This window comes from Mytilus californianus, unplaced genomic scaffold, assembly GCF_021869535.1.
Source record: "Mytilus californianus isolate M0D057914Y unplaced genomic scaffold, xbMytCali1.0.p SCAF_10, whole genome shotgun sequence".
NCBI classification, from domain to species: domain Eukaryota; kingdom Metazoa; phylum Mollusca; class Bivalvia; order Mytilida; family Mytilidae; genus Mytilus; species Mytilus californianus.
This window is the reverse complement of record NW_026262582.1, coordinates 57,791,712-57,805,903: the sequence shown is the minus strand read 5'-3', so window position 1 is coordinate 57,805,903 and position 14,192 is coordinate 57,791,712. Positions and strand designations below refer to the sequence as shown.

The following is a 14,192-nucleotide window of genomic DNA, read 5'->3' as shown; positions in this document are numbered from 1 at the left end:
TTTTCTGAAATTTTTCATGAAAATAAAACTATTGACAACAACAAATTACTGGTTCCGTACTCGAGCCTCGATAATGTGTGTACCTTAATGGCGAATAACGGTAAAGAGCTGGACTATTCAGTTGTTAAATCCCGTTTTTTATCACTTCTAAAACTTTGAAACGTATTAAGGCAATAAAGGCAATCATTGGGGACATTCCGACAATGACCGACATGAAAACTACGTACTTTCAAAATGGAATCCGTCAACAGACATTAGTTTGTTCATTGATATTTCTGTTAATACATTAACACATGAGAAATTATAACATAACGATAGTGATCGTTTTTCAAGCCTAACTAATAAACAAGTAATAGCTTTTCGAAAAAAGATAGCCGTCTCTTAGCTGATGAAAGTGGAAAGTGTTCTCGCTTTGTAGATTAATTCATTCAGAAAAGCCTTGCATGTCAATCAACAAATTTTACCACACACGTTATGAAGCAGTATATCGTTTAATGTTATGTATCAAATAAGGTCCAACGGAATAATCCTTCAAATCATGGTTGTAAATGCTTTACATATTTGTCAAACAATTTATTCTCTCGTCATTAAATATTATAACCATGTTCAAGTTATCTTATGTTTTTCGTGTATAAAATGTGCGTAACAGTGAGCGACTGGATTGAATGCGAAACAATCATGTGTGTGTTGATGATGATGGAAGTGTTTAACGACCTTGACTGGCCTTTGTGTGTGTTTACATGAGATTCGGCTATTTATAGATAAAAGTTACCTGTGTACCGATATGCATGATTGGTGACCAGGCAAAATCTAATTGCTAAAATAGAGAGTACAAATCCGATACTCTACGGGATTGACAGACATTTACTACGTTTGGATTGTCCCAACCAATCAAAGAACTTTAATTATTAACGTCTCAGTAATATCTTCCAATCAGGTAGTTAGAAGCATTCAGCCCGCAGACTGTCCATCGTTCAATTCTTAATAACGTCTCCGAGGAGACGTTAATTAAATGATGCAAATGCTTAGATCATGTGTAAACATCGGTGTCAAGATATGGCACGGAAGTTGTTATGAAATTGTAAAGCACAGAAAGGGATACGGCATACGTTCTCGTAACGGTTCAATGATTTTACAGCCGACAGTAAAGGCTTTCAGAAGACTTGAAGTCTTCTTCCACCAAAAACTTACTGCTGTCAGGTCCATATCCTTGTGCAGGTTCTGTGTTCATACCATATGGGAGGTTACCTCCTGTGTTAACATCATCAGATGGCATGGGTGGTTTGTACATTGGATCTAAAAAAAAAGTTAGTCTACATTTAACTCATCTATACTGAACCCTTTGTAAGCTGTCTATACTGAACCCATTGTAACCTGTCTATGATGAACCCTATGTAAATCTGTCAAACTGGACCTTTTGTTAACCATATATACTGAACCCTGTATAAACCTGTCTATACTGAACCCTTTGTAAATCTGTCTAAACTGAACCTTTTGTTCACCATATATACTGAACCCTTTTTAAACCTGTCTATAGTGAACCCTTAGTAACCTGTCTATAGTGAATCCTTAGTAACCTGTCTATACTGAACTCTGTGGCCTATTTATACTGAACCATTTGTAACCTCCTTGTACTGAACCAGTTGTCTACATAAATTAACCATTTGTAACATGTCTTTACTGAACCTTTTGTAGCCTGTCTATACTGAACCTTTTGTAACCTGTCTATACTGAACCATTTGTAACCCATCTATACAGCAATCTATACATCAGGACATAAAATAAATGTTAAGTAATATTTTACCTAAATGTAAACCCAACACCTGTATAAAAAGAGAGGCGAAGGATACCAAAGGGACATTCAAACTCATAAATCAAAGATAAACTGACAATGCCATGGCTAAAAAAGAAAAAGACAAACAGACAAACAACAGTACACAAAACAACATAGAAAACTAAAGACTGAGCAACACGAACCCCAACAAAAACTGTATAATCTGAACAAAATTTTCAGTCCTTAAAGTTTGGAGGAAACATTTTTTTTTGGTACCTCATAAGATAATATAATAATTAAGTAAATACCAGAATAAGGTTCTGCAGGATATGGGTTGTTCATAGCATCTCCATAACTTGGTGGATGAGGTGGTGGAGCACCACTGGCTGTTGGTTGAACTCCATAGGGCATAGTAGTCGGTGGTGGAGGAGATGAATAATCTGGCATTGGTTGTAATGGCTTAGCTGACTCATCTGTAAAATATAATATCTTATAATAACTGAAGTTTTTGTATATACTGACAATTATGATGGATTAATTATTTTGTTGGTGTTAAAATTCCAAGTAGCTCAAAATTGCTATATCTATGAAAAAAGATAATAATTCATATTTTCATGCTTAAAAACTTATAATTATTTTTTTCTTCAGCATTTACTTGATCCAAACAATAGTTCTACCAAATTGGAATAATACTTTGTCCAACTTGTACAGATACATATTTCTTTTATTAGTTGTTATTGGCTTTGAACTAGCTGTATGTAACTGTGAGTACTCTCAGATCTGTACTTTGACTTTTTTGTTGTTAGGGATGAATAAATACCCTGCCATGGCCGGTCTGTGCTTTTGTTAGATGTTTCTCTGCTTTGCATCAATCTGATGAGTTAAGCCATTTTAAACTGATTTTTATAGTTTGTTCTTATGTCGTGCCGTATCACCACTGTCCCAGGTTAAGGGGAGGGTTGAGCACTCACAAATATGTTTAACCCTGCCACATTCTTTATGTGCCTGTCCCAAGTTAGGACCTGCAGTTCAGTGATTGTTGTCTGATATTTTTGTTTTTCGTAAATTGTTGTGTTACAAATCAGGCCGTTAGTTTTCTCAATTGAATTGTTTCATATTTTTCATTTCGGGGTCTTTTATAGCCAACTATATGGTATGGGTTTTTCTCATTGTTGAAGGCCTATAATTTATTACATCCACTTAATCTGAACTTTGGTGGATAGTTGTCTCTTTGGTAATCATATCACATCCTTATTTTTATATTGACATCATTGGGATAAATAATTGTAATCTTATAAATCCTGGATATATATAGAATTTTTTAAAGAGGTGGGAAGGATATTAGGGACATGGAAATACAATTAAATTGGAAAAGAGTGGATGAGGATTAGAGGGTATAAATCCCATGATATAAGTGATATCAAAATCACCAAGGGTTGCAAAGGAGATTACAACTTCAGATCATAAGGCATTTGTATACAAATAATGAATTTTCCAGCTCCACAACAGAACTAGTTGCAGCAAATATTAAAACAGGTGTAATATCCCAAATAATATATTGTCAAGAAAATATCTCACAATATGTTTTGTTTTTTTTAAAACCACACTATTACTGGTAATTGTTTCTCAAAACACAGATATATCATTACAAATAACACTAAACTCAAAAGCTGCCTGTGATGATGACAATAAACCCAAAAGCCTCCTGTGATGATGACAATAAACCCAAAAGCCTCCTGCGATGATAACACTGAACTCAAAAGCAGCCTGTGATGATGACACTGAACTAGAAAGCAGCCTGTGATGATGATACTGAACTAGAAAGCAGCCTGTGATGATGACACTGAACTCAATGGCAGCCTGTGATGATGACAATGAACTCAATGGCAGCCTGTGATGATGCCACTGAACTCCAAAAGCAGCCTGTGATGATGACACTGAACTCAAAAGCACACCGTGATGATGAGCCTGAACTCAAGAACCTGCCTTTGATGATGACACTGAACTGAAAAATGCCTTTGATGATGATACTAAATTCAAAAGCTTCCTGTGACGACACTGAACTAAAAATCTACGTGTGATGACACTGAACTCAAAATCTACCTTAAATGACACTGAACTCAAAATCTACTTGTGATGACACTGAACTCAAATGCCACCTGTGACGATGACACTGAACTCAAAGGCAGCCTGAGATGATGACACTGAACTCAATGGCAGGCTGTGATGATGACACTGAACTAAAAATCTACGTGTGATGACACTGAACTCAAAATCTACGTGTGATGACACTGAACTCAAAATCTACTTGTGATGACCCTGAACTCAAATGCCACCTGTGATGATGACACTGAACTAGAAAGCAGCCTGTGATGATGACACTGAACTCAAAGGCAGCCTGAGATGATGACACTGAACTCAATGGCAGGCTGTGATGATGACACTGAACTCCAAAAGCAGCCTGTGACCTGTGATGATGACACTGAACTCAAAAGCACCCTGTGATGATGAGCCTGAACTCAAAAACCTGCCTTTGATGATGACACTGAACTGAAAAATGCCTGTGATGATGATACTAAATTCAAAAACTTCCTGTGATGACACTGAACTAAAAATCTACGTGTGATGACACTGAAATCAAAATCTACCTTAAATGACACTGAACTCAAAACCTACTTGTGATGACACTGAACTCAAATGCCACCTGTGATGATGACACTGAACTAGAAAGCAGCCTGTGATGATGACACTGAACTCAAAGGCAGCCTGAGATGATGACACTGAACTCAATGGCAGGCTGTGATGATGACACTGAACTCCAAAAGCAGCCTGTGATGATGACACTGAACTCAAAAGCACACCGTGATGATGAGCCTGAACTCAAGAACCTGCCTTTGATGATGACACTGAACTGAAAAATGCCTTTGATGATGATACTAAATTCAAAAGCTTCCTGTGACGACACTGAACTAAAAATCTACGTGTGATGACACTGAACTCAAAATCTACCTTAAATGACACTGAACTCAAAATCTACTTGTGATGACACTGAACTCAAATGCCACCTGTGACGATGACACTGAACTCAAAGGCAGCCTGAGATGATGACACTGAACTCAATGGCAGGCTGTGATGATGACACTGAACTAAAAATCTACGTGTGATGACACTGAACTCAAAATCTACGTGTGATGACACTGAACTCAAAATCTACTTGTGATGACCCTGAACTCAAATGCCACCTGTGATGATGACACTGAACTAGAAAGCAGCCTGTGATGATGACACTGAACTCAAAGGCAGCCTGAGATGATGACACTGAACTCAATGGCAGGCTGTGATGATGACACTGAACTCCAAAAGCAGCCTGTGACCTGTGATGATGACACTGAACTCAAAAGCACCCTGTGATGATGAGCCTGAACTCAAAAACCTGCCTTTGATGATGACACTGAACTGAAAAATGCCTGTGATGATGATACTAAATTCAAAAACTTCCTGTGATGACACTGAACTAAAAATCTACGTGTGATGACACTGAAATCAAAATCTACCTTAAATGACACTGAACTCAAAACCTACTTGTGATGACACTGAACTCAAATGCCACCTGTGATGATGACACTGAACTAGAAAGCAGCCTGTGATGATGACACTGAACTCAAAGGCAGCCTGAGATGATGACACTGAACTCAATGGCAGGCTGTGATGATGACACTGAACTCAATGGCAGGCTGTGATGATGACACTGAACTCCAAAAGCAGCCTGTGACCTGTGATGATGACACTGAACTCAAAAGCACCCTGTGATGATGAGCCTGAACTCAAAAACCTGCCTTTGATGATGACAGTATCATGACACTGAACTGAAAAATGCCTGTGATGATGATACTAAATTCAAAAGCTTCCTGTGATGACACTGAACTAAAAATCTACGTGTGATGACACTGAAATCAAAATCTACCTTAAATGACACTGAACTCAAAACCTACTTGTGATGACACTGAACTCAAATGCCACCTATGATGATGACACTGAACTAGAAAGCAGCCTGTGATGATGACACTGTACTCAAGAGCAGCCTGTGATGATGGATGTAAATTGAGAAGGATGCAGAAGTAAAAATTAAATAAGTATTAAATCTAGAAATAAAAAATTTCATTTAGGACACCAAAATGTTAGGGAATGTTTTTACCTGTTGCACTGGTGGCATACAGTGTAAATTCCTGCTTTTTTGGAGTTCCTAAAAACAAGTACATTATATATAAAATATGCACATGCTAAACAATTCTAGAATTATATGATATTTTAAGCAACATTCGCAAAAAGCTGAAGAGTCTTTACTCAGATCATCATTTTTCATATTTATGTCTTCAAGGTTATATAATTACATAACATGTATTTTTCATTAATAGAATCAGTAATTTAAATTTTTTATTGGCTGACAACAATTGTGAGGCACTTAAATGTCATATTTTATTTCCATATAAAATACAAGAGTTATGAATGCACATGCTATCCGTGACAATGTTAAAACTAGAGGCTCTCAAGAGCCTGTGTCGCTCACCTGTATTAACTGATGCTTTGGAAATCATGTAAAATAAGGTTAAAATCATAATTAATAGTATTAGATATTAGATATTATAATGATATCTAAGATAATAACAAAAAACTGCAAAATTTTTGTAAAATTACTAACTTATGGGCAGCAACCCAACAACGGGTTGTCGGATTCGTCTGAAAGTATCAGGGCAGATAAATCTAAATCTGATGAACATTTTTGCCACCTGTCAGATTTGCTCTAAATGCTTTAGTTTCAGAGATATAAACCAAAAACTGCATTTTACCCCTATGTTCTATTTTTAACCAAGTCAGCCATGATGGTTAGAAGGCGGGGTCATCGGACAAATTTTTTAAACTAGATACCCTTATAATGATTATGGCCAAGTATGGTTAAATTTGTCTCAGTAGTTTCAGAAAAGAAGATTTTTGTAAAAGATTACAAAAATTTACAAAAAATTGTTAAAAATTGACTATTAAGGGCAATAACTCCTAAAGGGGTCGACTGACAATTTTGGTCATGACAACTTATTTGTAGATCTTACTTTGCTGAACATTATTGCTGTTTACAGTTTATCTCTATCTATAATAATATTCAAGATAATAACCAAAAACTGCAAAATTTCCTTAAAATTACCAATTCAGGGGCAGCAACCCAACAACAGGTTGTCAGATTTGTCTGAAAATTTCAGGGCAGATAGATCTTGACCTGATAATCAGTTTTACACTATGTCAGATTTACTCTAAATGCTTTGGTTTCAGAGATATAAGCCAAAATCTACATTTTACCCCTATGTTCTATTTTTAGCCATGGCGGCCATCTTGGTTGGTTGGCCGGGTCATCGGACACATTTTTTAAACTAGATACCCTAATGATGATTGTGGCCAAGTTGGTTAAATTTGGCCCAGTGGTTTCAGAGGAGAAGATTTTTGTAAAAAGCTAACGACGACGGACGACGACGACGACGACGACGACGGACGACGGACGCCAAGTGATGAGAAAAGCTCACTTGGCCCTTCGGGCCAGGTGAGCTAATAATGCATCGAAAAAATTGCTTCTCTAATATTGTCATAAGTGTTTAAAAATCGCAATTTGCAACATTTGCAAAGCCCAGTGCGGTTCCTGTCAGTTTTTAATCTTCTACTATATTGCTTGAATGAGTATGAATGTGATTGAATACCATTTAACTCATTTGAATGCCTGTTTTGAGGTGTTCAGTTTATGTAACAAAGAATTTCATAATTCAAGTCAACACCTCTTATGGGGGAAATCCTCCATAGATCATAAAAGTTGGCAGGTCTGCTGTTCCCTTGAAGAAACTCCTAAAGTCATCTGTCAAAAAATAGTGCAGTATCTGCTTGCAAACCTCCCATTTCTACACAAATTCTACAGTAACACTAACTGCTAACAAACTTTCCATTTCAACAACACTTAACTGCTCCTATTGTGATCTTTACTTCAGTGGTGAGACAGTTCACAGAAAATTCTGTATCAATAATGATTACACAGCCTAGTATTACAAACTGCAACAAGAAGTTGCAAGCCTTGTTTAGCAAAGCATACCCCACCTTGAAATTCATTATCTTAACAGGGGGGTGACAACATAGTAGAAAACTATTATTCTCATGAAACTAATAACTCATACATGATCTGAAAATAATCTTACAATTATCAACCAAATATGAGCTCAACAAATAGAAAGAAGGCATAGAAGAAGAAAAACCTTATTTGCAAAATTTCTCCAATATCAAATTTCTATAATTATGTCAAAGGTACAAGAAATCACAAGAGTGCAGACTCTGAAATGTCTTGCCTTCTTTACTAACCATTGATTTTATGTTGATAGTCCTAAATATAAAGCTTTACTACAAGTATCACATAAAACTTAACATGATCCTCATTAGGCCAAGGTCAGATAAACCAAACAAGAAATACATGTACACCTTACACCTTACAATCATTCAATACACCAAATATAGTTGACCTATTTCTTATAGTTTCTAAGAAATAGACTTAACCAAGAAAACTAAACATTGACCAATGAACCATGAAAATGAGGTCAAGGTCAGATGAACCATGCCAGACAGACATGTACACCTTACAATAAATATATGCATTAAATATAGTTGACCTATTGCTTATAGTATCTAAGAAACAAACTTAACCATGAAAACTTAACCTTGACCAATGAACCATGAAAATGAGGTCAAGGTCAGATGATACCTTCCAGACAGACATTTACACCTTACAATCATTCCATACAACAAATATAGTTGACCTATTGCTTATAGTTTAAGAAAAACAGACCAAATCACAAAAACTTAACACCGAGCAATGAACCATGAAAATGAGGTCAAGGTCAATTAAAACCTGTGAGACTGACATGTGCATCATAAAATATAAACAAAACACCAAATATAGTTGACCTATGGCATATAGTATTAGAAAAAAAGACCAAAACTCAAAAACTTAACTTTGACCACTGAACCATGAAAATGAGGTCAAGGTCAGATGACATCTGCTAGTTGGACATGTACACCTTACAATCCTTCCATACACCAAATATAGAAGACCTATTGCTTATAGTATCTGATATATGGACTTGACCACCAAAACTTAACCTTGTTCACTAATCCATGAAATGAGGTTGAGGTTAAATGAAAACTGTCTGGTGGGCATGAGGACCTTGCAAGGTACGCACATACTAAATATAGTTATCCTATTAATCATAATAAGAAAGAAATTAACATTACAAAAAATCTTAACTTTTTTTTCAAGTGGTCACTGAACCATGAAAATGAGGTCAAGGACAATGGACATATGACAAGACGGAAACTTCGTAACATAAGTCATCTATATACAAAGTATGAAGCATCCAGGTCTTCCAACTTCTAAAATATAAAGCTGTTAAGAAGTGAACTAACGCCGCCGCCAGATCACTATCCCTATGTCTAGCTTTCTGCGACAGAAGTCGCAGGCTCGACAAAAAACCAAAGGCTGATTCTGACCAAGTTTGTTTTCAATTGACCTATAGTTTTTCATTGGAATCCAAAAAGTTTATAGAAAGTTGTAAATGATTAGAAAAGCTCTAGACCAGGTGAGCAAAAAATATAATATCTAGGTTATGACATGCTTTAACAGTGTACAAATGTCTTAATTACATGTAATATGTTTACCAAGTCTAGAGATGTGGTAAATAATTTTAACAAAAATTTGGCCTTCACACAAAATGCCCTTCAGTAAAAAACAAAACATACATACACGTATGTCATTAATAAAAACATAATTTACAAATGCATTGTAGTGCATTAAAATGTCTGATAAGAGTGAAAACAAAATGATGATCTGAGATAGGTATGCAGTTGTAACAACATTCCTTAATAGAAGAATATTAGTTTGTTACACAGGTCATGCTCTATGCTCTACTGATTTCTTCAACAGTAATTTAAGTAATTTAAATGCACAAGAGGTTTGAATGCTAGTGGAGTTTTAAACGAACTTCATGTGACAGTCTGCCCTGAAAGTTCAATACAGTTTGACAACCTATTTTTGTAATTCAACATAGGTTAATCATGTTAATTCAAACTCTGAATTTCTGAACCATATAGTAAGTTATTATCCTGGCCATGGGATACAATTATATTTTAGGTTCTTGGCCATGAAAGGTAGTCTTGAAAAAATGCCATATGGCAAAGTCAGCTAGAAATACCTCGATAGAAATATCCACTGTAAATTCAAATCAAACTTTCCTTTGAATCTTTGACAATGGAGGGTGAAAATATATTTATAAATATGGTTCCAGTTTCTGCTATAGTTAAATATTATTTTAATAAAATGCTCCGCTGGGGCGCAGCTTGATACGACCGCAGAGGTCGAACCCTGAACAGTTGGGGCAAGTATGGACACAACATTCAAGCTTGATACAGCACTGAATTTGGATTGTAATTAAATATTTGACACAGCATAGGTTTCTGACACAGAATGAAAGTGGTCTAAGAACTTAAAAATTTTCAATTTACCTATTCATACATGTGATGGACTGTGAAACTCAGATCAGGAGATTGGGAAATTTTGGTCAGGAGATTAGGACTCAGATCAGGAGGTTTTTAATCGACATTAATTTTGTTGTAAATGTAACCGTGTGCTGTAAAAATGGTCTTTTAAAGTGTGTTTTCTTCAACTTTCCATCCAATTTATTATGTTTATAGTACCCTTGTACTTATAAAGTTTCTCCATCTTTATATTCTACATGTTCAATCTAACATTGTATTTTTCCAGTATGTTCTTTAAATTTTTTACTTCATATTCTATAAAACAATCATTGCAACCAGAACATTTGTTTAGCTATTTGCAAATAGTTCTTATTTTTTTTTTTTCTCTTGCATATAGTTTTTATTTGCAAACTCAGAAAATCCTTTTATCTGAAATTTTAGGGTCATAGTTATTATATAAATTTCAATTTAAGCCTTGAAAGGAAGTCTAGAATCCTCAAATAATTTTCAAATTATTATTTTTTTATTTGTCCTAAAACATTTAAAATCATTTAATAACCATCCTTTTATGATTATTTGTTCAATTTATATTTTATTTATATTCTTTTAAAAATTTTCATTATTAAAAGGAAAGTAACTTAAAACAGGATAAATCAAGGGAAGTAACCCAATAAATACACAGTTTTTGTTACACAACGGCAGTTAGCCTGAGGTAAAAATCGTTGATTACCTGTATGTTTGACACCCAAGCTGACAAGTGAAGCCATATAATTATGCATGTTAATTGATTTACAGGTAAAATATAACTTCAGGTAATGTCAGTTACACCAGATGCCTGAGATGATATGTTGGGCAGAAATTTTTCATTCTTCAACGGGAGGTCGGGAGGAGACCCCTGAAAACGGGATTATTGTACTCCCGTCGGGAGGTTCACATGTATGCCTATTCAAACCATATCATTATTATTTGCTTTTATATATAAATCAGTAATAACCAATTTAAAATTGAAAATGTTAAAGAAAAAAAAGGAAAAAAAAATCCCCCCCAATTTTTTGAACCCCCTTATGATTCATCACCCCCAAACTCAATCCCAGCTTTCCCTTTGTGAAATGGTACCTTGCAGTACAATTTCAGAGAGATTCATACACTTGAACACAAGTTATTGTCTGGAAACTAGAAAAATGCTTGTTTTTTGGCCCCTTTTTGGCCCCAAATTCCTAAACGTTTAGGGCAATTACCCCCAAACTCAATTCCAGCTTTCACTTTGTGATATGGAACCTTGCAGTACAATTTCATAAAGATCCATACACTTACACACAAGTTATTGTCCTGAAACTAGAAAAATGCATGTTTTTTTTGCCCTTTTATGGCCCCTAATTACTAAAATTTTGAGGGAAAACCCCCAAAATCAATCCCAGCCTTCCCTTTGTGATATGGAACCTTGTAGTACAATTTCATAAAGATCCATACACTTACAAACAAGTTATTGTCATGAAACTAGAAAAATGCTTGTTTTTTGCCCCTTTTTGGCCCCTAATTCCTAAAATTTGGAGGAAATTACCCCAAAAATCAATCCCAGTATTCCCTTTGTGATATGGAACCTTGTAGTACAATTTCATAAAGATCCATACACTTACAAACAAGATATTGTCATGAAACTAGAAAAATGCTTGTTTTTTGCCCCTTTTTGGCCCCCAATTCCTAAAATTTGGAGGCAATTACCCCCAAAATCAATCCCAGCATTCCCTTTGTGATATGGAACCTTGTGGTACAATGTCAGAGAGATCCATACACTTACACACAAGTAATGTCTGGAAGTTACAAAAATGCTTATTTTTGGCCCCTTTTGGCCCCTAATTCCTTAACTGTTAGTACCATAACCCCCAAAATCAATCCCCACCTTCCTTTTGTGGTATTGAACCTTATGGTAAAATTTCATTGAGATCCATTCACTTAAACTAAAGTTAGAGTGCGAAAACTAATAGGTATTCGGACGACGACGCCGGACGACGACGACGCCAACGTCATACCAATATACGACCACAAAAATTTTTTTGCGGTCGTATAAAAAATACAATGAGAGTTTAAATTACACTGATGTTGACAGTGTCACATTTTTCACATTACAAAATAACATTGCATTAAATTCTGAAGTATCAATATACATTAGTTTTCTTTTATCAAGATTTAACCAAAAATAAACAAGAATGTGTCCATAGTACATGGATGCCCCACTCGCACTATCATTTTCTATGTTCAGTGGACCGTGAAATTGGGGTCAAAACTCTAATTTGGCATTAAAATTAGAAAGATCATATCATAGGGAACATGTGTACTAAGTTTCAAGTTGATTGGACTTCAACCTCAGCAAAAACTACCTTGACCAAAAACTTTGACCTGAGGCGGGACACACGGACAGATGGACAAACGAACGGGGGCACAGACCGAAAAACATAATGTCCCTAGGTGGGGCATAACAAAATATTGCAGGATGAGCAGTCAGTAATACCTGTAGTTGTTTGCGTTCTGATCCTTTCATCTTTGATAGACAGATGTCACATTGACAATCCTTCCACATCTACATTCTGATCCTTTCATCTTTGATAGATAGATGTCTCATTGACAATCCTACCACATATACATTCTGATCCTTTCATCTTCGATAGATAGATGTCTCATTGACAATCCTACCACATCTACATTCTGATCCTTTCATCTTTGATAGATAGATGTCACATTGACAATCCTACCCTACCACATTTACATTCTGATCCTTTCATTTTTGATAGATAGATGTCACATTGACAATCCTACCACATCTACATTCTGATCCTTTCATCTTTGATAGATAGATGTCTCATTGACAATCCTACCACATCTACATTCTGATCCTTTCATCTTTGATAGATAGATGTCACATTGACAATCCTACCACATCTACATTCTGATCCTTTCATCTTTGATAGATAGATGTCACATTGACAATCCTACCACATCTACATTCTGATCCTTTCATCTTTGATAGATAGATGTCACATTGACAATCCTACCACATCTACATTCTGATCCTTTCATCTTTGATAGATAGATGTCTCATTGACAATCCTACCACATATACATTCTGATCCTTTCATCTTTGATAGATAGATGTCTCATTGACAATCCTACCACATCTACATTCTGATCCTTTCATCTTTGATAGATAGATGTCTCATTGACAATCCTATCACATCTACATTCTGATCCTTTCATCTTTGATAGATAGATGTCACATTGACAATCCTACCACATCTACATTCTGATTCTTTCATCTTTGATAGATAGATGTCTCATTGACAATCCTACCACATCTATTCAAGCTTGATTTGGGTCTGAATTTGGATTGTAATTAAATATTTGACATATTATAGGTTTCTGAATAAATGTAGTCAAAGAACTTGAAATTGGTTATATAAATTGAATTTATATTCAATTAAAGATTTCTTGCTGTTGTGCAATACTTAGTAAATCTGTTGTCAGACTATAAACAAATAAAGTTCAATTAATTCTCAATGTCATATCAGAAATTTATGAAAATAAAAAGGGAGCTTACATCAATAGATATAAACAATTCACCAAAGTTTCATGAGAATTTGGGACAGCATTTTTGAGTTATTGTCCGAAAACTGGAAAATCACTCCGTTTTTTAATGAATAAAACCCCATAACTCAGAAATGTAAAATGTAAAATTTATAAAATTCTAAAGGGAGCTTACATCAATACATACAAACAATTCACCAAAGTTTCATAAGAATTGCTGAAAGCATTTTTGAGTTTTTGTCCGAAAACTGGAAATCCCCCCTTTTTTTATGAATAAAACCCTGTA

General features: G+C 35.3%; 1 protein-coding gene across 2 annotated transcripts in view; it reads right to left on the bottom strand.

The window, feature by feature from the left end:
- LOC127718901 (uncharacterized) overlaps nucleotides 1-14,192 on the bottom strand; it is a 44,456-nt gene that overhangs the window by 8,627 nt on the left and 21,637 nt on the right. The window contains exons 5-7 of one of the 2 annotated variants that reach the window (XM_052224988.1): nucleotides 5,970-6,017; nucleotides 2,083-2,247; nucleotides 1,192-1,296 (exon numbers count right to left, since the gene is read on the bottom strand). In XM_052224988.1, the coding sequence (XP_052080948.1) occupies nucleotides 1,192-1,296; nucleotides 2,083-2,247; nucleotides 5,970-6,017 (318 nt within the window). The remainder of the gene's footprint in view (nucleotides 1-1,191; nucleotides 1,297-2,082; nucleotides 2,248-5,969; nucleotides 6,018-14,192) is intronic. The other variant, XM_052224989.1, reaches the window with a different exon arrangement.